At 40.5% G+C, this 23851-nt stretch overlaps 1 protein-coding gene across 5 annotated transcripts in view; it reads right to left on the reverse strand.

Annotated features, from left to right (window-relative positions):
* Positions 1-3450: 3450 nt before the first annotated feature.
* Positions 3451-23851, reverse strand: part of ATL3 (atlastin GTPase 3) — a 63922-nt gene continuing 43521 nt past the window's right edge. For all 5 annotated transcript variants that reach the window (XM_032414334.1, XM_032414332.1, XM_032414331.1 and 2 more), the window contains 7 exons: positions 23359-23451; positions 22284-22422; positions 11896-12023; positions 11220-11276; positions 9393-9464; positions 8592-9023; positions 3451-7838 (listed from right to left, as the gene is read on the reverse strand). In XM_032414334.1, coding sequence (XP_032270225.1) covers positions 7755-7838; positions 8592-9023; positions 9393-9464; positions 11220-11276; positions 11896-12023; positions 22284-22422; positions 23359-23451 — 1005 coding nt within the window. In that variant the 3' untranslated portion in view covers positions 3451-7754. The remainder of the gene's footprint in view (positions 7839-8591; positions 9024-9392; positions 9465-11219; positions 11277-11895; positions 12024-22283; positions 22423-23358; positions 23452-23851) is intronic.

Here is a 23851-nt window from a genome sequence, read left to right on the forward strand (position 1 = left end):
GTATACACACCACGCTGGGCTGTAATCAACTGACTTACCTCCTCCATCCGAGTGGGCTTATAGTTTAAAACTATATTAAAGTTGAAAGCCGGCTGAAGGCTTTCAGAGGACCAGCACAAAGAAAGCACTTTTAACTATTGGGTCTTAAGCCATCAGATATCCCCCAAACCGGGTCCACAGCACAAATTCCATGAATGAATGACCAGACACAGGCCCTCCCTGGCACCCGGCTCTGGCTGGACTGTGGCTCCCTAAGAGTGGAACCAGCTCCCGTTCATCTCTCTTCTCCCCACTCCCAGCCAGCCCTACGCCTTGCAGTCGGGACGCTCGGGCCACATCCTGGCCTGCTCACTTGCTGGCTATAGGGTCCAGGACACCACCCTTCACTCTCTGAGCCTCAGTCTATTCATCTCTTAAAAGGAGTGATGATAATACTGGACAACATATAAGATCACATGTAAAAACACATTCCCCAAAGGGAGAGCCACAAATGAAATGATGCTTATAAAGTACTGAGCCTGATGTGTGGCACGTGGTGAATCCTCATCAGGACATGTTGGCTGTTAACACAAGGAAAAGCACGTGCTCATCACATCACCCGTCATTCACCAGCTTCCCAACGGGAGAGTCAGAGGCAACGCAAATACATACCAGAGCTTTATGGGCATTGCTACTCACCCAACAAATTGTTTTTCGTATTAAGCAAGTGACTAGTAAAGCAGCCCAAACCCAAGGTGGAGGGGTTGGGGTTTGAGAACACCAGACTGACTTCTGCTTCTCCTTACTCTCTGCTTTCAGAACTGCCCAGATGTCGATTCCCTTATTTATTTCCCCCTGTGCTGTGCCTGGGAAAACAAAACAGAAAGCATCCTGAGGGATGAGGATGCCAGGAAAGTGATTTTCGCCTTCCACACAGCGCTCAAGAGGAGCTCGGTAAGACAAACCCAGGCCGAGAAGCTATACCACACGATGTTGGTACCGCCACCAAGAAGACTGTCCCTAGGCGCCGCCCCCTCCAAGTCCGCCACCGCTGTTCGAGTGGGAGGCCATACCAGGATCAAACCAAGAGCTGACTCCAAAGCCTCTGGTCTTTTCTGCAACCACAGTCACGGAGCCCTGTTCTTCTTGTGGTGGGGGAGGGGTAATAGTCATTATTTTCAATGTCTCCATTTTCTGCCTTCTAAGGAGGACGATTCTCCAGGAGAATCCAGTGTTTTGCAGTCTCTGAGAAAGCAGGAGAAAATGGCTCAGGCTTATGCTGAAGCATGAGACCTTGTGGGGATTCTGAGTGGGTGGGGTAGGAGAGCAGCAAGGCCAGGGGGAGAGAAGGAAAGGGGGAAGGGGAGAGGGGGGAAGGAGAGAGAGGGCAGGCAAGCCACATTTAAAGGAGCAGAATCCATTAGGAGCATTTTGTGTGAACATGAGGGTTTCTGTTTTTTTTTTTTTTAGATTTTATTTATTTATTTGAGACAGAGAGAATGAGAGAGAGAGAGCACATGAGAGGGGGGAGGGTCAGAGGGAGAAGCAGGCTCCTTGCTGAGCAGGGAGCCCGATGTGGGACTCGATCCAGGGACTCCAGGATCATGACCTGAGCTGAAGGCAGTCGCTTAACCAACTGAGCCACCCAGGCGCCCCTGAGGGTTTCTGTTGCTTGACATTAACTCTCAAAACCTGAACACTCTTCCGGGGAAAACTCCATCAATGTCAAAACTGAATACAAGCTTGCTTTTTTTTTTTTTTTTTTTTTTTTTTAAGTAGGCTCTGTGCCCAATGTGGGGCTTGAACTCAAGACACTGAGATCAAGAGTCACTGCTGACTGAGCCAGTCAGGCACCCCTGAATACAGGCTTTTTAACGTTTATCCAGGCTACTTTGGTGCGGCTTTGTGAATATGCCGATTGTGACCGTTTGACCAGAAAAATCAGGTTTTTATGAAAGAAAAGGAAGGTGAAGTGTAACTTCCTCCTGAATCCCATTTCTGAAACCCCTCAAGTCCTACTAAAGAGAACAAATCCCTATTGAGAGGCTCTGAAGAGCTTCCCCTGCATAAATGTGCAGCATAACCACCATACTTCTCTTTGAAAGAACATTCCTGAAATAGTCCAGGTTTCTCATTCCCCTATGTTTGTTAAATGGAGCAACAGTCCGGGGCACTGGGAACTGTGGTGGACATTTGTTTTTGTTTGTCCAGCAGTCTTTCACTTGGTGACTGTGTGGTTCTAGTGGACCTGCCTAATCACAGTACCACATTACCCTGACTAGAGACACATGTGACCTTGGTCCAGCTATCAGGCCCCAGCCCCCAGGCTACTGCAACTGACCCTGAAGGAACATATGACCCAAGCCAGACCAATCAGAAGCCTTCTCTATATACACACACATTTCTAAATAGGCAGTGGGTTAAAAAAAAAAAAAAAAGTCTTTTTCCCCTGGAGACATTAAAGTGGTATGATGTAAGCCTGGAACTGTCTGTGCCTTACCTCCCCGGCAGCATGGGAGAAATCCATCTGCAAAAGCAGATAATACACCTGCCACGTACTCGAGGTAATAGCCCTGTTGACATCTGAGTTCTTCCAGTGCCTGATGTCAGTTTTGCTCCTAGACATCCAGTTATCATCATTTTTTCTTTGATTCAGCTAGAGTTGAACTCATCTTTGCAAACTGATATATGGTAATCAAAGGCAAGAATGTCAACGCACCAAAGACAAACCATAGTTTGCTTGACTTCTCCCCATCCACACACGCCCTTTCCCCACCCGTCTTTCTCCCCAGCTTATGCTATTGGGGGTATCACCACTCTGATGGTAGTCCCGAGTTTTCACCATACTCTTCCTATCCTATCAGTCTGTGAGTTTGCACCTTCCCTAACTATACTGATGAGCACAAGTGCAACAGCTTCCCTGGCACCGAACATATGATCACCATCAGGGAGAGAGAGGGAGACAGGGAGGGATGGATGGATGGATGGCAACTGACCACACCAAGTATATGTTTCAAACTATAAACATACTAGAAATCTTACTGCAGGGCCAAATGGGCTACGTCTAGCAATTAGCCAGTATTTGGGAAGTTGAATGCAACCTCTCCACTGGCTCCAAGGTCACCAGTTGAAAGGGAAAGCTTTCAATAGAGCTTCACTCACTCCCAAAGAGGAACCATTTAACCAGATGGGGCAACCAAATGAAAGTGCTACAAGTTCAAGGGTCCTCACAAGTCCACGTTACTGTAAATAAAACTTGTGTTCGATTTTAAGTCCAAGTCCATGGCCTTCTCCAGCACTATCCTAGCAAGACTATTTGGTATGGTTTTGCAGGACGAACCGCATTACCATTACCTCCTTTGACATGGGGTTAATCCCTCCCCTTAGATATCCTATTCACTTTGCCAAGCCCAAATCTATTTCACAGACCTTCCCATATTAAAGAACGGAGAAAGAAACAAAACACTGACATGGTGCTATGATCTTTATTCAATTAAATGACCTTACAATTAAGAAACAGAAAACATGCTTTTAATAAACTAATAGCATAATCTCATCCCATTGCACTTTTTAAAAAGTATATTAAATTTTAAAGCCGTTCAAAGGCAAGGGTCTAGGAGAAAGTATTTTCAACAAATCATTTTTTAAAGAAAAGAAAAAGAAAACTTGTACATGCTCAGGATTAATACGAACCCCTTTAAGGCTTAAGTCCATGGCAGCATTTAGCCATCTGAATTAGAAAGCTTCAGCAATCAAATGTAACCTTTCCTTGGTCAGAAGAGCACTACATTTAAATTTTAGTTCTGGCACATGAAAACTCCAAGGAAGAACATTTTCTTTTGAAATCTTTCTGCTCCTAGATCTGTTTTGAAAAGTTCCTGTTATAGGGGTACTTCTGTCACTAATTTTCAAAATTATCTTCTCCTTCCTTTTTATTATTTTTATTTATGGCTTAAGGTTTTCTGTGCACGAAAGATGAGGGGTTCAAGTCACAGTGCTGAATTTTGCTTTTTTTTTTTAAAGAAAAACTACTTTCAAAAAGTGTGTTTTTTTTAATCCTAATTACACCTGTTAGTAAATAGGACACTTGTACATTCACTTTTCAGAGAAGGCACTATGATACCTTAATTTAGAAAAACAGCTTTAACGAGCTTAGCTAATCCTCTAGATGAAAGACATCGCCCTTATTACTCGGAACACGGTGAACCCTCAGTCATAGTCCTGGAAGCAGAGCACCTATTCTGAGCGCGGGTAGAAGCTGTCCGTCCCCTCGGCTCCAAACAATACTGATTGCACCTTCCCATCCCACGGAGCATCTCTCTCTCAGGTGGTCTCTGAGCCACCTGCAATACTATCGAAGGGGTGATTACAGGGCCACAACCCAGACCCACTGAGGCAATCCCTAACATAAAGCCAGGAATCAGAATGGTTTTAAACAAGCCTCCCAAGTACGTCTTGGGCACTCTAACATAGATGAGAGCGACTACCCAAAACATAACTACAACAGGACATAAGGAAAACTATCCTATTGCAGCAAATGGTCATTGTCATTTTAAAAAATCACTTACACAAATAGTTTGTACTTTCCTGACTGAAGCTTGTCTTCATTATGCCCTATTCCTTGACTAAAATTTTGTCAGGTCTAAATGTAAGCCAGAAAGATGTAGCCCACACTGGCTACCTTGGATGCTAGCCATCCTAAAATCATCCTAAATTACATTTCAATAGTTCTATGAGGGGGAAAAAAGGCCTACGAAGACTTCCCATATAAATTATTTTTAAAAAGAAAAAAAACTCTAGGGAAAAATAAAACTATTTAGTTTTGTTTTTTTATCACTTTTGCCTGGGCTTAGGTCAACCTACTTATCTGTAACTCATCCATAATACATAAATACCCATTCGAACTCACCCTACCCAAGACACTACTTTTATAAGGTAGGTAAAACACTGGCTATGACCTGCTAAGGGAACACCCTACCAGTAACAAGGCAGTTTGTTTGTTTATGTGCCTAAAGCCTTTCACTTCATGTTAAGAGAAAAAAGAAAGAGCAGATAAAGCAAAACAATATTCATAGGCAATTCTACCAAGTACAAAGAAGGTGTTAACACATAAACCTCCACGGAACAGACTTCTTGGTATATTGCTAAAATAGGGCATGGCTCTGAAGATGTTGATCATCATACATGATCATTCACCCCCATTGTATCTACAAACCAATCTAGAAAGAATTGAAATTTTGATTCTATTATTTTTACTATAAAAAGCTAATTGGATTTTTAAAAAATTTTTTTTCTGAAATGAATACTTTTCATAGAAATTCTGAAAACCTCCTTTTGCACGTTAATAGGACTATGCCCCATATAACCGTTAGAAATGTGCAAACCATAAATGCTTGTGTGAAAAGGCTGGTCAGGAGTTGTGGATCTACATACACCATGCAAACACTTGCAGTGTGAACACCTAAGCAATGTCTCTGACCCACAAACTAAAGGCTGAGGGAAGTTGAGACGTACAAGACATTCTTTTCAACCTGGTTATAAATCTCCCCGGATTATTTAAAGCCAGCAATGAGAATGCATCTTTTATTGAAAAAGGTGATATAAAACCACCAATTTACTGTAAAAATAGAGAAAAGAGACCAAAGAAAACTCATTAAGGATCTTCACTGAGAAAACTTTATCAATACTTCCCAGAGCCAGAATAAATTAATAAAGACAAAAATAATAAGGCTTCCCCAGGGAATTAAACCAAATTATTTAAGATCAAAACAGAAATGGTGAATCTGAACAGTAACTAAATCCTAAGATTTCACTTAGTCATACATTATCACATATTGTTTTACTTTAAAAATTCTAATACTTTAGTGTTAAAATAAGTTTTAGACACATCCTTTTCTCACCATTAAAAGCATCACTCTAGACAATTATTCTGGAATCTATAAATGTGCCTCTACAATGCATTAAAAGCCAAGTATCTCAACATCTGCAAGGTCTTTAGCGAATAAGTATGAACCTTCAGGAAGATGAGAGGCTACCTGAAAATGCACCAAAATTTCAAAGAGAAGCTTTCAATTTAACAGTCAACACTAAGCAGCACTGATAGGCAAATAAACAGTTTTTAGAACAAGCTGGAATTTTCCTAAAATTTAATGGCAATTGAATAAACTAGCAAGAACTTAGGGGCAAGATGGTATGTAGACAGGAAAAAAATATAAAATGCTTGGAATTAATTCAGACTCATAAAAATACTTCAGTGGTGAAGTGTTAATGTAGTAAAAAGAAAATTCTTTAATAAAGAGATTACATGCTTCTTTCTTCTGCCTTCCGTTCAGACTTCTTCACGTATATAGAATCTACACTTGGGTTTCGCCTAAGCCTTCCTATCTCCCTCCCACAACAAAAACTACCTTAATTAAGGCTCTCATACCTGAATGTTTTTATAAATACTTAAAGGCAAGTTTTATGAAGTTTAAAAATCCACAATAATTCACCATTATATTATAAATCAAAGGAAAAGGCAACTCAGAGAGAAAATGTTTTTTACCACCCAATCAACGTAAATAAAAAAGATTTCTTAGATACTTCTAGATACTGTCCATATTTGGGTGGGACTCCAGTCCTCACTAAGCCAAAGCTATTTTAAAGCTACCAGACTAGTCAAGTGAGGTTAAAGAAAGGAAGATTCGCTAAACAAAACTGACAATTTTAGCTTTATTATTAAAAATACTAGACAGTGCCTAGGAGAACGCAAGTAAATGTTTTGGATAAAGACCTGATTTACTGCTAGGCCACATGAAACAGGACAACTAAACGCAGTAATGTTTGGTAATGTCTTTCCTCTAATCCTTAATAAAGTTCTGTTCTTCAGTAGAACTCTTGAAAACAAGACCTCTAAATGACAACCGTGCGTTATATATAATACAGATGTGTATATAAACCTGCAAACAGTGAATCTGAGCAAGGCACAAGTTCAAGTGACTTAGCAGAGGTCACATGGTTCATTTAAACTCAAGCTTTTTTGTTTACAATATCGAGCTCACTCCTTTCATTATGAGCCGCTCTGGCTCTTCAAGGCATGTTTGCCTCTTTTCTAAAAAGAAGCTAGAGGAATGAAGGCAAAAATAAAATAAGAGTATGCTCCAACAAAACTGTCAGCGTGTCAGTAAAAGACCATAAATTTCAGTGTATGGTGGATTTAAACAGGATATGGATTTTCCACACTATGTGGCAAGCAGGATTCTTTAACATTATAAGATTTTAAAAGTGTAATGGCATCCTTTTCAGTCTTTTGTTCTGAAGCTTTTGCAAGTTTTGTAAACATTTTAAAATAGTAAGGTATAGAAGAACAGATAGGTTTCACCACAAAACAGCATCTTTCATGAGGTTATTCTTGATTCCCTCCCTATCATGTCCTCAAAAGCCTGGATTCAATCTTAAAAGGCACTAAGTGGCACATACAGGATTTAAAACCACATTTGCAGTTTCTCCTTTAGCTTTCTCCCCCATAAAGTGCACAAAGCAGAGAGTAATAAGAAAATAGACGCAGGCGTGATCTATATCAGCAAGGAAAAAAATGCTTCCAACAGAAATGGAAGTATGTTTAAGAATTTGAAGCCACGGGAAAGGTCTGTCCATGAATTTATTATTGCTGAGTTTCAGCTCTTCCCCGGTGATCCCAAATCTGCGTTCCTCTGGACCTGGACCTGTGGCCGTGGCAGAAACCCAGAAATCAGGAGGGGCTGGTCGTGTTCTCGTTGGCTCCTCTCGTCAAGATGCTATTGAGCTTTTTTATCCACAGGTGGCCTCCCAACTGCATCCCTCACAGCGGACTGAGTGGAATTACCCATATGAGAAGTAGCCTGCAAGAGTCCATTTATTCAACACGTAAGTTAATAAAATACAACACAGCATCGAGAGAGACTTCAGAGATAAACTTTCAGAAATCTGTCTACATTACGGGTAGGTTACCAGAAAATCGGGAAATGAAAATGCAGGTGTCGGGGGAACCTGTAGCGGCAGCTGGCTCCCCAGAGTCAGCGAAGCCTCTGCTCCGTTATCGTGGTGGGCTGGGAAGCCACCTTGGCTCCTCACAAGCTTCTGACTCAACCGATCTGCTCCTGGTACTCGGAAAAAGAAATCCGAGTCTCAAGGATCTGTACACCTGGAGATCACGTCAATGTCAAAAGCCACTGGCTTTTTTAAAGATTTTAAGCAAAAGAGATGCCATCCATTAGAACTCAAAATAGAAAAATTTCAAAGCTCCTGATTTTCAGTGAAGCAAATTAACCTTGGATGGGGGAGAATCACACAGGAATTGCGTCTAAAGAGCATGTGGTTAGAAGCTCCCCATGAGTAACACAGTATGTCTAAGTTAGCATTTTCTCGCACTAGAGGGCAGTTTTTAGGCATGGAAACAAAATATTAGGAATAAATATTAACATCCTAAAGAAGGATGATACAACGTAATGCCTATCAAAAAACAAAAAATGGCCAGGGGAAGTTTCTCATGCCTTCTTTCACTGTGAAACTCTTCCAAATGGAAATACTTTACAATAAAAGCACAAACATCTGTCCGTTATCAACCCGTAGCCTCATCAGCTGGCACCACTCACCTGCTCTAGTACATACGCTGCACCAGAATCAATTGCTCCGCCCAGCTCACGGTATTGACCAGAATACCTGATGTATCCCCAAGTAAGAAGTGCTATTAACAGCAGTCCAACCATACAGTTGAACAGCTGGGCCACAATCTCAAGACCAACAAAGCCAGTGAGGCCTGAGGCTATGTACAAAATCACGATGCCCGTGAAAAGCACCGCAGGGGTTCGGAAGGTGCTAAAGACATTCTTGCTGCCGTTGTGTTTGCAGAAGTTCTCATAGAGCAACCTGATCTCCTCCTCTAGCTCCTGCTGGTAACGAAGGCTAAAATCCTTCCCACCCATCTTCTTGGTCTTCCTAAAATGGTCCAGAGCAAGCTGCTTCAATTCACAGTGCTTCTCCTCCAGAATGTCTGGAGACAAATAAGGTTTCTCTCCCCCACAAACCTAAAAAGAATAAAGACATAACGTGTTGAAGATCCCTTTGAAAACAAGTGCCCAATAAAACAAGTGACAACACTGAAAAAGTCAGAACATTTTAAGATATTAGAAATTAACTTGACCAAGACCAATAAAAGTCTGGGTTCACTTCCTCTGAAAAGCACACTGAAATAAGCAAGGTACATTAACTGCACCAAAAGAAAGTCTTGCTTAGCAATGGAAAGAACTAGAAGACCCCAATTACCAGGGGGACCTGAACACAGCTTTGTTGTCTCATCATCTTCAGATACATTAAACAGGATCAGTTTGGGCTTCTGAAGTCAGCAACAGGGCCAGGTGACAGATACATCAGAGTAAGACACGTGCCCGACATACCTCTTCCATGTTATTGTAGTAAATGTCTTTGGCGGAGGCTGCAGCTGCTAAATTGTTGGCTTCAGCGGTGGCCTTTTAAGAAAGGAAAGCATGAGCTCTGAATCCCCTCTTTTACATTCTTCCACAAATAACCAAGTGCCAACGTCCTCTCACCCTGTCCCCATTCTTCCTTTTTAGGATCCTTCTGCCATTTTTTGTTTCCATACAGCCCAATTTATAAAATAAAATACTACTTTTCTACCAAATTTTCTGCCAAAAAACATTCTTATACATAAGGAGTCTTTACCATCAATTAAACCTCTGGAAATATCACTCCCTTTGCTTCCATTTTAAGTGTTAAGAAATAGGGGTGCCTGGGTGGCTCAGATGGTTAAATGTCTGCCTTCGGCTCAGGTCATGATCCCAGGGTCCTGGGATCAAGCCCCATATCGGGCTCCTGACTCAGCAGGGAGCCTGCCTGCCTCTCACTCTTGCTCTGCCTCTCCTGCAGCTCATGCTCTCTCTCTCTCTCTCTCTCTCTGTATCTCTGTGTCTCAAATGAATAAATAAAATCTTTGGGGCACCTGCGTGGCTCAGTCGTTAAAGCATCTGCCTTCGGCTCAGTCATGATCCCAGGGTCCTGGGATCGAGTCCCGCATCCGGGCTCCCTGCTCAGAGGGAGGCCTGCTTCTCCCTCTCCCACCCCCCTGCTTCTGTTCCCTCTCTCGCTGTCTCTCTCTCTGTCAAATAAATACATAAAATCTTAAAAAATAAATAAATAGATAAAATAAATAAAATCTTAAAAAAATAAGTGTCAAGAAATAGACGTGGGTCAAAAAAGGGAAAAAATTTATCTTTACATGAATTCCAAATTCTAGCTTCCTTTGTAAAAATGTTTTGCTACTAAAGAAATAAACATCTGGCAGTAAACGGCTTTATGTTCTGCCCATGAAAGTCAGAAATTATGTGTTAACAAAATGACATCTTGAAAATAGCAAAATGTTGAAAATAAAAGTCCCCCAAAATAAAAAACCTGACCAGTAAGTAGTAAATAGGTATGTCAGGACGTGTTCTACTAAAGTAGACAACAGAAAACAGGATGATAATTTGTCTAAGATAACTGCGCCTGTTCTACCTCGGTGTAATAAAACAGTGCTCTCCACAGTGCGTTTGGTGGGAAGACCAGGCCCAGTAAGGGGCCGTTCTGCTTTAACTGTACCCCCATGAATACGCACAAAAAACCCAGGGCACAGGGGTGCCTGGGTGGCTCAGTAAATTAAGCATCTGCCTTCAGCTCAGTCATGATCCCAAAGTCCTGGGACTGAGCCCATGTCAGGCTCTCTGCTCAGCGGGGAGCCTGCTTCTCCCTCTTCCTCTGCCCCTCCTCCTGCTTGTGCTCCCTCCCTCTCTCTCTCTGTCAAATAAATAAATAAAATCTTAAAAAAAAAAAAAAAACCCAACCCAGAGGGCAGTCACAATGCTGAAGAATGTGCTAAAAATTCACATACTTCAGCATAACAGGCAAGGAGAGCAAAAGCATTCTCTCCTTTTTTTTTTTTTTAAGTCTTATTTATTTTAGAGAGAGATAGCATGTGCACAAGTGGGGGAAGGGGCAAAGGGAGAGGGAGAGAGAATTTTCAAGCAGACTACCCCACTGAGCACAGAGCCCTACTTGGGGCTCTGTCCCAGGACCCTGAGATCATGACCTGAACTGAAATCAAGAGTCAGACGCCTAACCACCTGAGCCACCCAGGCGCCCCACATTCTCTTCTTAAAGGACGCTGCTTCTTGTGTATGAGTCAACACGGAATCAAACAGTATCATTTCGGATGTCAAAGAACTGCTTACCTGAAGCATGGATTTGGGATGAGGCAGATCTTCTCCTTGGTAAATTTTAATATATGCCTTAGAATATAAACATAAAATCAATTGTGAAAAATGTGATTCTGTCACATTTAATCATACTTTAATTTTTAGAAAATGACCATACAACTGCATTTTCCTAAAGACCTAGATCAACACCCAGGAATTAGCAAAAACACAACACACCTTTGAGTGCATGTTAGCATTTTTAGTTAACTAGAACTGTTCTCAAGCAGCACGAGCCTAGCAAGGCTAGGAGTCCCACCAGATTCCCCATGCACACTGGCCTCACCACTACCTGTGGGCACAGTGACCGTCCGCCTTGAAGTAGCCATGTCACATCTAGATGCCGTCTCCTCCTACTCACGGCAACTTCCTAACCACCTCCTGTCCACACCATCTTCCTTGAGGAACAATCTTCCTTTAGCCACAGTAATTACTCCTCTAAGAAAGTGCAAAGAACATCCATTTGGTTCTTAGACCGATACTGCCACCCAGTGGCCCACTCCTGGAAGGACACTGGAGGCTCTGAAAATGCCTCTCACCATCTCCCCCATGAAACTTGCCCCTAAGCTTTAAAATAGTAAAATTCAAGTTAGTTTACAACCTAGATCAGTTTTACCAAAAGTCAAATATTTTGATAATTAAAACCCATATTTACCTTAAAATACTCCAATAGCCCCCGACAGGTGACTTTTGAGCCATTGATCTCCTTTTCCATTAAATTAGCTGGGTTTAACACAAATGGAATCAGGGTCTGTAACTGCTCTTTGAATTCACCGGCAATATCTGTTCACAAGACCATGAAGAAGAAAACAGTAAGCCAAACGGGTTTATTCAACCAAGCTGAGCATAAAATGCAATCTTCAGTCTATCCAACTGTTTTAACATTTGCTAGTTGAAAGTGAGGGGAAGGAGGGATGCCTGGGTGTTTCAGTCAGTTAAGTGTCTGCCTTCGGCTCAGGTCATGATCCCAGGGTCCTGGGATCGAGCCCCACATTGGGCTCCCTGCTCAACGGGGAGTCTGCTTATCTCTCTGCCCCCTCCCTGCTCATGCTCGATCTCTCTCTCATAAATAAATAAAATCTTAAAAAAAGAAAAGTGAGGGGAGGGAGTCCCAACTGTGTCTGACACTTTCTGCCCATGACCAGGTTGCTGATGGACCTCTGTCTGCATGTACCTTTACTGTCTCCTTCCTTCCCTTCTGGGGATTAAGGGCTGCCTAGTCTAGAACAGAATATGCAGACTATTCTTCCCCTGGTTTTCATTCTGGGGGATTTAGTCTACTCCCTAGCCTTTCAAGAAATCTCACTTCTTAAAGAATTTCAAAAAAATCAATTATCAACCCCTCTAGTCCTCTCTTCCTTACCGTACCTTCACACTCCCCCTTGGATCCATTAGAAATCACTACTCATCATCCACTTGCTTTTCTGTTGTTCAATTTTTAATGTTAAAATAAGTAGAAGCACCTGTACCTCATGGTATTTTCTATTATCTCCTCAAGACCCTCTGGGCCATCCCAAAAGGAAAAGGCTACTATCTCAGGAAAGATGACAGCTTCTTCACAGCTTCTACAAAATTCCCATTGAGGGGGCAGGAGAGCCATTAATTAAGAGCTCTTTCCTCAAAGTGAGAACTAGCTGGTCCAACTCTGAAGACACAAGGGAATTAAAATACAAGGAATCTTCTGGGGTTCCCAACTAATTCACACATCAGCTGAAAAGAAAGTGGGTAGGAACCCACATCAAGGTAGGAACTCTTCAACACTCCATAACTCTAATGTATAAAACAGACATTCTGATTTCAAATTTTATTCATTCAACAGTTTTTGGAAACCTTTTTGTGGCAGACATTGTTGTAAGAGTTGGGAGCAGAGCAGCGAATAAAACAAAAGCAGCTTCTAAATTTTTCCAATTACAAATTAAGAATCTCTGTAGAAAAATCTTCGGGTTACTTTTATTTCCTTAGATTCTTTCCTTGGAATATATGGTCCTCTAAAAGCAATTACTAGGTAATATAATGACAATGTACACACTCCTGGAAGACATTCAAAACGAATTAAAAAAAAATCCATAAAGCCAGATAATGATGATTAACATTTAAAGTATTCCCTTCCGGGGCGCCTGGGTGGCTCAGTCAGTTAAGCGTCTGCCTTCAGCTCAGGTCATGGTCCCAGGGTCCTGGGGTCGAGCCCCTCGGCCCCTCGTCGGGCTCCCTGCTCAGCGTGGAGTCTGCTACTACTCCCTCCCCCTCCGCCTGCTGTTCTCCCCACTTGTGCTCGCTCTCTCTGTCAAATGAATAAATTTTTAAAATCTTTAAAAAAAATAAAGTATTCCCTTCCTTTTCAAGGCTCCTATATATTGCTAAGTTGTTTTTGTGAAAGATTACCAATTTCTACCTCTCCCACCAATGTATAAGAAAGCTGTTTACAACTCTCAACACACTAGAGATTTTTTTTTAAGATTTTATTTTTAAGGGACGCCTGGGTGGCTCAGTCGGTTAAGCATCTGCCTTCAGCTCAGGTCATGATCCCAGAGTCCTGGGGTCAAGTCCCACATCGGGCTCCCTGCTCAGTGGGGAGTCTGCTTCTCCCTCTGCCTCTGCCTGTCTGTCTCTCATGAATAAATAAATAAAATATTTTTTAAAAAAAGATTTTATTTTTAAGCAATCTCTACTTTGAGGCTCAAACTGAGCAGGGAGCCCGATGCGGAACTCAATCCCAGGACCCTGGATCATGACCTGAGCCGAAGGCAGATGCTTAACCGACTGAGCCACCCAGGCGCCCCAATGAAAAGCGTTTTTAAAAAATGTATCAGAAATTATAAATAATGGGAAGACAGAGTATTCAATAAATGATGTCAAAGTATTGATTGGTATCTATAGAAAAATAGAAAATGGATCTCTACTTCATACATACATAAAAATTAATTCCCAGTGGATTAAACACAAATATGAAAGACAATACTTGAGAGAGAGAGAAAGAGAGCAAGGGAGAGTGTGTGCAGGTGTGTGTGTGGACAAAGGAAAGGATTTTCTAAAACAAGACTTAAAAAAGTACTACATAAGATCAAAGGTGAATGAATTCAATCACATTTAAGCTAAGACACCATAAAAAAAAGACAAGACAGAAGATGGGAGAAGATATCTGCAACATATAGCTAACAAAGGTTCATATCTTAAAATACACATATAGGATCTATACATTGCAGAGAAAGACAAACCCAATCTAAAACTGAACAGGCGTGAATAGGAATTGCAGAGGAAAGGAAGCATGGATGTAAATATATCAAAAGATATTCAATCCCATTAGTAACCAGAGAAATGCAATTTAAGGCCACAATGACATACTGTTTTTTATCACTAATTTGGTAAAAACTAGATGTCTGATAACACTAAGCATTGCCTAGGATATGGATCAACGGGAATTTCTATATACACTGATGAAGGGAGTATAATTTGGAACAACCACTTTGGAAAACAATCTGGCATTACCCAGTAAGGTGAAAATATACAAATTCTAATATCCAGGAATCCTGCTTTTAAAGCACATATCTTTGGGAGACTCCCATATATCCACATATACTAGAATGTCTGCAGCACTGTTCATAACAGCAAGAAACTGGAAAAGCTCACATTTCCATCGAGAATAAACTGTGTTATATTCACAGAAGGCACAATTATACTACAGTAAAAGTGAATGAACTAGGGGCGCCTGGGTGGCTCAAATGGTTGGGCGTCTGCCTTCAGCTCGGGTCATGGGTCTCGGGGTCCTGGGATCGAGCCCCACATCCGGGCTCCTGGCTCAGCGGGGAGTCTGCTTCTCCCTCTCCCTCTGCCTCTCCCTCTGTCTCTCTCTCTCTCAAATGAATAAATAAAATGTTTAAAAAAGTGAATGAACTAAACTACATGCAGTAACACAGATAATCTCAGAAATAAAACACTCAGGGCACCTGGCTAGTTTAGTCAGTTGAATGTCTGACTTGATTTTGGCTCAGGTCACAATCTTGGGGTTATGGGATCCAGCCCCATGTCAGCTCCGCACAACGCACAGAGTCTGCTTGAGATTCTCTTTCTCCCTCTCCCTCTGCCCCTCCCCTCACTTGCAGGCGCACTCTTGTGCACACTCTCTAAATAAAATCTTTTAAAAAAAATTTTTTTTTAAGATTTTATTTATTTGAGGGCGCCTGGGTGGCTCAGTTGTTTAAGTGACTGCCTTCGGCTCAGGTCGTGATCCTGGAGTCCCAGGATTGAGCCCCACATCGGGCTCCCTGCTCAGCAGGGAGTCTGCTTCTCCCTCTGACTCTCCCCCCTCTCATGCTCTCTCCCTATCATTATATCTCTCTCAATAAATTAAAAAAAAATCTTAAAAAAAAAAAGATTTTATTTATTTGAGAAAGTGTGAGAGAGAGAGAAAGCATGAGCAGGGGGAAGGGCAGAGGGACAGGGAGAAGCAGACTCCCCACTGAGCAGGAAGCCCGATGTGGGACTCAATGCCAGCACCCTGGGATCATGACCTGAGCCGAAGGACCTGAGCCACCCAGGTGCCCCTAAAATTTTTTAATTAAAAAAAAAAAAGAAATAAAACACTCAATGAAAATACAAGTTGGCCACATACTATTTTTTGTAAGTTCAAAATTAAACTTAGCAACAGACTAAGTGATTCAAACACAAGTAATGATTTTTTTAAAAATTCAAGGGTGAAATAAGCAAAATTTAGAATAGCGGTTATTTCTGTGGGGAGGCAGGGAGACGGGATAGGAAAGAAGCACACAGGTATAGAAAATAGTACTGGTAATGTTCTAGACGACAGACTGGCAAACTACAGCCCTTGGGCCAAATACGGCCTGCTAACTGTAACTGTCAGTAAAGTTTTGTTGAAACATAATCATGTCTTCATTTATGCATTGTCTATGGCTGCTTTCTCGTTACAATAGCAACGATGAGTAATTGTATGGCCCCCAAAACTTAAAATATTTACTATCTGGTCCATTACAGAAAAAATTTGCCAATTCTGGTTCTAGATATTAAGTTGGGTAACAGGTTCATGATGTTCATTATATGAGGTTTTATATCTTACATATATAAGTTCTATAGTATCCTTTTATATATGTAAAACTTTTGCATTCTTTTGTATACCTAACAGTACATTTTAAAATTTAATGGTAGCTCATTATTTTAATTTGCTTTCATTTGTTGTTGCTAGTTAGACCAAGCTTTCTCCCATATTGGTTCGTCAGCTGATTTCCTTTTCCCCTACCAGGGGCCTGTATCTTGGAATACAGTCATTCTTCACAAAGTAAACAAATATGCTATCCTCTATCCTTATGTATACTACAATCACTGAAATATTTTCTCCAGTTTCTTTGCCTTTTTTTTAATATGCATAAAATTATTAGGTATTCAAACCTATACCATTTTTCCTTGGCAATTTCTTTTATTCCTCCTAATTTTAGAAAGTCCTTCCCCAATTCCAGAGGTCGAATAAAATTAAATTTTCCGGGGGCACCTGGGTGGCTCAGTTGGTTAAGCGACTGCCTTTGGCTCAGGTCATGATCCTGGAGTCCCGGGATCGAGTCCCACATCGGGCTCCCTGCTCAGCGGGGAGTCTGCTTCACCCTCTGACTGTCTCCCCTCTCATGCTCTCTCAAATAAATAAATAAAATCTTTAAAAAAAAAAAAATTAAATTTTCTGCATGCTTTAATTTTTATAATTTAACTCTGTAATCTACGTAGAATTTATTTATGCCTCATAAATTAAAATCTACATGACATTTCTCTCTAAATAGTAACATGTACCTCTCATCTCTACCGATTCCCAACCCATCTTAAATAACTGATCAATTATAAGATCTCATGGCATCAAAAAATTTTTTTGGTTTTTTAATCTGTCCCACCTAAATAAATGGGTACCAATCTCCCATCCAAATACTTTTAATTCTATAGTGTCCTCAGGATGGCGCCAGAGTATGGCCTTTACCAATTTTAAAAAGGGGTTAATCCCCATATTACACATTGATTAGTGGCTTAATATATGATAAAGGTGACATTTCAACCAGTGGGGGAAGTTGAACTATTCAATTAATACTTTGGGGACAAATGGGCAGCCATTCAGAAAATAAGATGGATCTAAACTGGATCATAAATTATAATGTGAAAAATAAAACTACAAAATTTCAAGAAAAAAAGTGGGACAAATTCTTTATAACTTGGAGTGAAAAACCATAAAATAGTGTACATGCTATGTTATTCTGTGTATATTCATATTTGCTTGCACATACTAAAGAAACTCTGGAAGCCTAAAAAAGTGGAAGAGACTTTTCCCTGAACTTTTTAATCCTTCTTGGGATTTTAAACATGTGAATGTATTACCTATTCCAAAAAAAACACAACAACAACAACAACCCTTTTTTTATGGTTTCAACTTTTATCATACTGAAAGACTAAGAACTTCAAAAATATTTCACTCAAGAAACTAGCACAATATAGACACCACAGATTGTTCCTATATTCGATTTTACCCAGATTTAACAGACCCTCCGCTAGTAATTCTTCTATAAAGGCTATACCAAAACACTAGTTTTAGACTCAGAACAGACAAGAACTATCTCCTGACAATCTCAAAATCTCATGGTGTCAAAGAAGATTGTGCCCTACGAACTCTTCCGTTTAATTTCTAGCTAAACAACTCAGGGGTTACTGCATTAGGTCTCTCTAGAAAATATGAAGATGACAGTTTTCTTTATGGCGATGGCAGAGTCATCTGTGTCTGATGAAAGGGGTCTCAAAAGTGAGCTAATCGAGCTAAGAGGAAGCAGCAGCTGAGCAGCAATTACCAAAACTAAGATTGTGTTTGGCAAGTGTTCATCTCTGAATAAATGGTCATTCTTTAAAAAAAAAAAAAATACAGCAAATAAAACCACTAAAATAATCCCTGAAGTATTTAGGAGAACATCTGCAGAAAATGTAACTCTTACTAAATTTAAATGTTCTACAGTAATTACATTAAGGTCCTTATGTGTATTAGCCCTAACCACTCTCAAGCTACTGTTGTCTTTTCCGGGTTATATGGAATGGGGCTTGCAGGATCTCAAGTCATCACACAAGTATATACTTGAGAAAAGACAACATGTAGGCATTTTCTTTAACTCTGAAAAATACATCAGTTCTATTTACAGGTCCCCCACAATAAAGTTTATGTGGTTCTCAATCAAGCACTTGCCAAGTACTCCAAGCCACCAACTATTTGCAATATATCGTCCAATTTACACTTCACTCAAAACCCTTCAATATCCTGTTAGAAAGTTGCCTAAAATTACAAAATATCCATCTGCAAAGCCCCTAAAAGTACATAAACCTTTGCAGAGCTAATAAGAATTCTTTATGAGCAATCCTCCTACCTAATGACTATAGTTCCTGAAACAGACACACAAGGCAGATATAAATATATTTTTAAGGTAAAGCAAAAAAAAAAATTTTTATTTTTTAAATCTTTCCTTTTAAAAACATAATTATAAATATACATTTTTAAATAAATAGGATCATATAACATATGCTACTACACAACCTTTTTACATTTAATAATATGTCATAGACATCTGTGTAAACACAGATAGATCCATCTATCTACCTTAACCTTTTAAAGGATTTGAAATAGGGGCACCTTTAAATGGGCGGCTCAATCAGTTAAGCATCTGACTCTTGATTTTGGCTCAGGTCATGATCTCAGGGTCATGAGATGGAGCCCTATGTGAGGCTCCGCACTAAGCGTGAAGCCTGCTTAAGATTCTCTCTCTCCCCCTCTGCCCTTCCTCTCTGCTCTCTTAAATAAAAAAAAAAGACTTTAAATAAGTTTTAAAATAAACTTTTAAAAGTGCAAATGTACCATAATTTAACCAATTCCTCAAAAATACCCATTTAAGTTGTTTCTAATTATTCCCTATTATAATAATGCTATAGTAATACATATCCTCATCCATATATTTTTATGTACTTATTTGGATAGTTCTTTAAAATACTTTCCTAAAAGTGAAATACTGGATCAAAGGATGTAAACATTTTAAATTTTGATACTGACCCATAAAGACTATGAATTTGTACCAATATATTTGCACTTTCTCAATTATTGTGATGCTACATTTTTTTTTTTTTAAGATTTTATTTATTTATTTGACAGAGAGAGAGGGAGACACAGGAGAAAGGGAACACAAGCAGGGGGAGTGGGAGAGGGAGAAGCAGGCTTCCCGCGGAGCAGGGAGCCCGATGCGGGGCTCGATCCCAGGACCCTGGGATCATGACCTGAGCCGAAGGCAGACGCTTAACGACTGAGCCACCCAGGCGCCCCTGCTACACGTATTTTCATGAGTGTATACTCACCATTTGTACTTCTTCCTTTGGGACTTGCCTTTTCATGTAAGAGAGTTAAGATTTTAACCCCGTAAGTGTGTTTTTAAGTTCAATGATGGATGAGGGAAGCAAATAGTACATAATTATGATACTAACAGCTTATACAGAAGTTGTTCCCTATTTTATAACTGTAATAGGAAAATTAGCACAATGAATATTTAGTGAGAAGCTGTTCATAAGTTTTAAATACATAGAGGGTTGAACAGTATCCCCCCAAAATGCATATCCTCCTGGAATCTCAGGACATTAACTTACTTGGAAATTACAGATGTAACCAGTTGAGATCACACTGATCAGGGGGGAACCTAAATCCAAACAGCAGTGTGCTTATAAGAGGAGAGAACACACAGAGACACAGAAAGAAGGCAGCCATGTGATGACAGAGACCGAAGTGACGCACGCAGCTCCAAGCCAAAGGACGCCAAGGCCCGCCAGCAAACCCTCGAAGCTAGGAGAGAAAGAGGGAGCAGATTCTCCCTCAGAGCCGCCAGAAGGAATCAATGTGGACACCATGATTTCAGAATTCTGGTCTCCTGAACTGTTAGGCAGTAAATTTCTGTGGTCCTAAGCCTCCCAGTTTATGGTACTTTGTTACAGCAGTCCTAGGAAACAGACAGAATATGCACACCCAACAGTGATACAAAATTTCAAAAGTCGGGGTTAGAAAACCTTAAAAAGCTCTTCCTATTTCCTAGAATAACATAATAAAAGTGAATTTTAAAACAATGTTTTGAAACATTAAAATGCTTGAAAATACAGCGGAATGCCTTTTTCTATGTTTATACCTGATAACCTGAGAACATGCTGAGGATCAAGTGCATGAGGAAGTCCCTGAACTCACCCCCTCCTCAGCAGTCCCATTTAGGAATGCCCTGGACACCTCCCCTCCCAGTGACGAACAAACCCAAGTTCAGGTTTGGTAAAGGTATGTCTAGTAAGAGTGTGAAAACCCTAAAGGAACACATCACCTACACACTCAACTTCCCCTATATACTCCACTCAGAAAAGTCACTTGCAACTGCTTTTGAGATAGAAGGTTCTAGCTCCAATGTTGCCTGAGCAGATTTCTCTCCAAAGCCAGACCCCAAACTTGGATTTCTGAATAGCCATCTAATAGGCTCTTGAAGTCTCCTGCTCAGGAAAGCTGCCAACCACATAAAAATATCACACAGTGACAAACAGAAGGTAAAGGTAAAAAGTCTCTCAAACTCGGTTTCTTCTGTATTATGAAGACCAGCTGGAATGTAAATCTTAAACTGAACAAGTACATTAACGTTCTTGGATCAAATAAGTCAAATAAATTGAAAATGATGTATTTTATGTTTATTACAGGCTATGAAAAACTCCCACTTCAAAAGGCAAGTTCTTCTGGAAACTAAACATTGTATACCCTCTAAATTATTTCCCCAAAATAACAGAAGAACTCCTGTTTTAGCCCAGTATGACTTTGGGGCAAAAAGAATCTAGATGTAAATCTCTGCCCCCCTCCCCCACCCCCCACTTACTAGCGGAATACTTTGAGCAAGTTCCTTAACTTTCCTAACTCAGTTTCTTCATCTGTGGGATAAAAGAGACAGTATCAGCTTATGGAAGCACTGGGAGCATGAAGTAGCAAAGTAAACTAGCAGTGTTGATGCTATGGTCTGAATGTTTGTGTCCCCGCCAAATCTGTATGTGGAAATCCTAACCCCTACAGGTAATGGTATTAGGTGGGGCCTTTGAGGGGTGATTAGGTCATGAGGGCAGAACCCCTGTGAATGGCACTAGGGGGCTTATAAAAGAGACCCCACAGAGCTTCCTAGCCCTTCCACGCATGAGGGTACAACCAGAAGTCTGAGAATAGGAAGACAGACATCACCTGACTGTGCAGGCACCCTGACCTTGGGCTTCCAGCCTCCAGAACCATGAGAAATAGATTTCTGTTGTTGATAAGCTGCCCAGTGTATGGCATTTTGTTATAGCAACCCAAAGAGATGGGCAGTGGGAAATACAGCGGAGCCTGGAGAAATGGCAGCTATTTTTATTCCTACTTTACTGGGAACCTGAGAAGCTCAGATAAGTTTATAAACAAACATGCTAGTTTAACACATGTGTAAACTGAAGGCTAGGCATTACATGACACAAGGTCTTAATGAATAAGGAACAAAAATAAGACAATGGAATCCAAGACTCCCGACTCGTAATTTCTCTAAGCTAACACCTAGTCAACACTTCCTGATACTCACACATGACCCAGCACCAGGCTCTGCACTAGTCACAAAGATGAAAACACACAGCCATGCCGTGCATCATGTTACCTTCCTGTGAGAATTGAATTGTACTTGATAATTACCAGCTGACCAATGTTTAGTGTTCCTTTATTTAGCGCTTTTATCTCTTGTAAACCAGTAATTAAAACAGGCCTCTTAGAAAGATCATTGATGAATATGACCACCACCACTTCAGATGGAGAAATTAAGGTGAATTCTAATGGTCGCAGTAAGGCAGAAGCAAAAAAATGAAGTGGACTCTAAATACTACTATTCTTTCTAAGAGAACACGCTGTTCCTCTTCAGCATTCACTGGATCCATAATTTACATTTTCTGATCACTATTTAATTCCAAAGATCAAATCACCGGTCTAAAATAACATCATTTGTAACACACCTTTCAATTTCCCATCAAAGTCAGGGCTTGTGGCCACCTGGAGTCCTGGGTGTGGTAGGAGAAAACAGGTGACGCTGGAGAAGCAGGAGTGAATGTGGTTTCGGACATTCTGAATTTCCTCGTGTTGATGTTCTTTTACCTGCCAATGAAGACCAACAATTTACAAAAGACCATTTGTTTTTCTTCACTAGGAACCACTAGGATTGGACAAAGGAAAGATTTCCCAACTCTGATGGATCATAGCAACCTACATTGTGTCCACTGAGAAAACTCAGAACCCTAGAAGCAATAAATGCATACATTTGATTAACCATGGTTTGGTTCCCATAGCAACCAAAGAATAGGGACTAAAGTTTCTTAAAAAACAGTATTGCAGGGGCGCCTGGGTGGCTCAGTAGTTAAGCATCTGCCTTCAGCTCAGGTCATGATCCCAGGGTCCTGGGATCGAGCCCCGCATCAAGCTCCCTGCTCAGTAGGAAGCCTGCTTCTCCCTCTCCCACTCCCCCTGCTTGTGTTCCCTCTCTCGCTGTGTCTCTCTCTGTCAAACAAATAAATAAAATCTTTAAAAAAAAAAAAAAAAAGTATTGCACAATACTTCGGAAAAACAAGGGAAGGTTTGTGGACATGAAGGAGGATCTAACTAGTTAGTAGTGATTGACAAAGGACTCCCGTATTTTAATTTTGGACAACAGGCTAAGCCTGTTTATATCCACCCCAAAACAAGTAAGAATTCTGAAGAACAACAACAGAACTAAAATTCTGAATATGACATTCTAAAGGCACATATAGAACCTGGTGCAAAATGTGAAATGGAAACCACGATCAAAGCTTGGGCCAGAGTCAGAAGTCCTTCAAAGGTCCTTCAAAGCCAGAGTCCTCTGCAATCCCTGTGCACTCCATACCCAGGCTCTTCACTCCTATGTGAATACCATTAGTGCACTAATATTCATAAGTATTTAACACACTTAATAGAATTTTCCATAATCTGCTTTAAATACTACAGCTAAAGGCAAATGAGAAAGTTACCACTACTTTCCTTGTAGGTAATTCCTCAGAAGATTATATTTCTTCTTACCTGTAGACGCTTATCCAAAAAGGACAGTCCTCCCTGTAGTCCATAGCTGTATTCATAAGGGAAACTCCAGTCTCGAACCAAAAACATCAGTGTCTATTTAGGAAAAGAATAGAACATATTATAAGGTTGCATAAATTCATTTTCAAAATAACAGCTGAAATACTTCTTTGCATAGTGCCAACTTCTTCAAAGGGGGTAAGAAATTGTGAAGGATTTATTTCTTCTGTAAAGTTTTAGAAACCTTATAAACACTAGAAGGACACGTATTAAGTCAAATGTGAGGTGAATATAACCTATCGGCTATTTTTGTTCCCATGGGTTGGTAAGAGCAGAAGGAAGAGATTGAGGAGATGTTAAATTCAGGGCTCTGCTCTAAAGTCAAGCACAAGGAATGTGGTAAAGGACAAGAAAACAACATGGTAACAGCTAATCATGAAATCAGATCTACTTTTAATGTTAGAAAGGAAAACTAAATTAAATAATAATACTTAAA

This window comes from Phoca vitulina, unplaced genomic scaffold, assembly GCF_004348235.1.
Source record: "Phoca vitulina isolate PV1807 unplaced genomic scaffold, GSC_HSeal_1.0 scaffold16, whole genome shotgun sequence".
Classification (NCBI taxonomy): domain Eukaryota; kingdom Metazoa; phylum Chordata; class Mammalia; order Carnivora; family Phocidae; genus Phoca; species Phoca vitulina.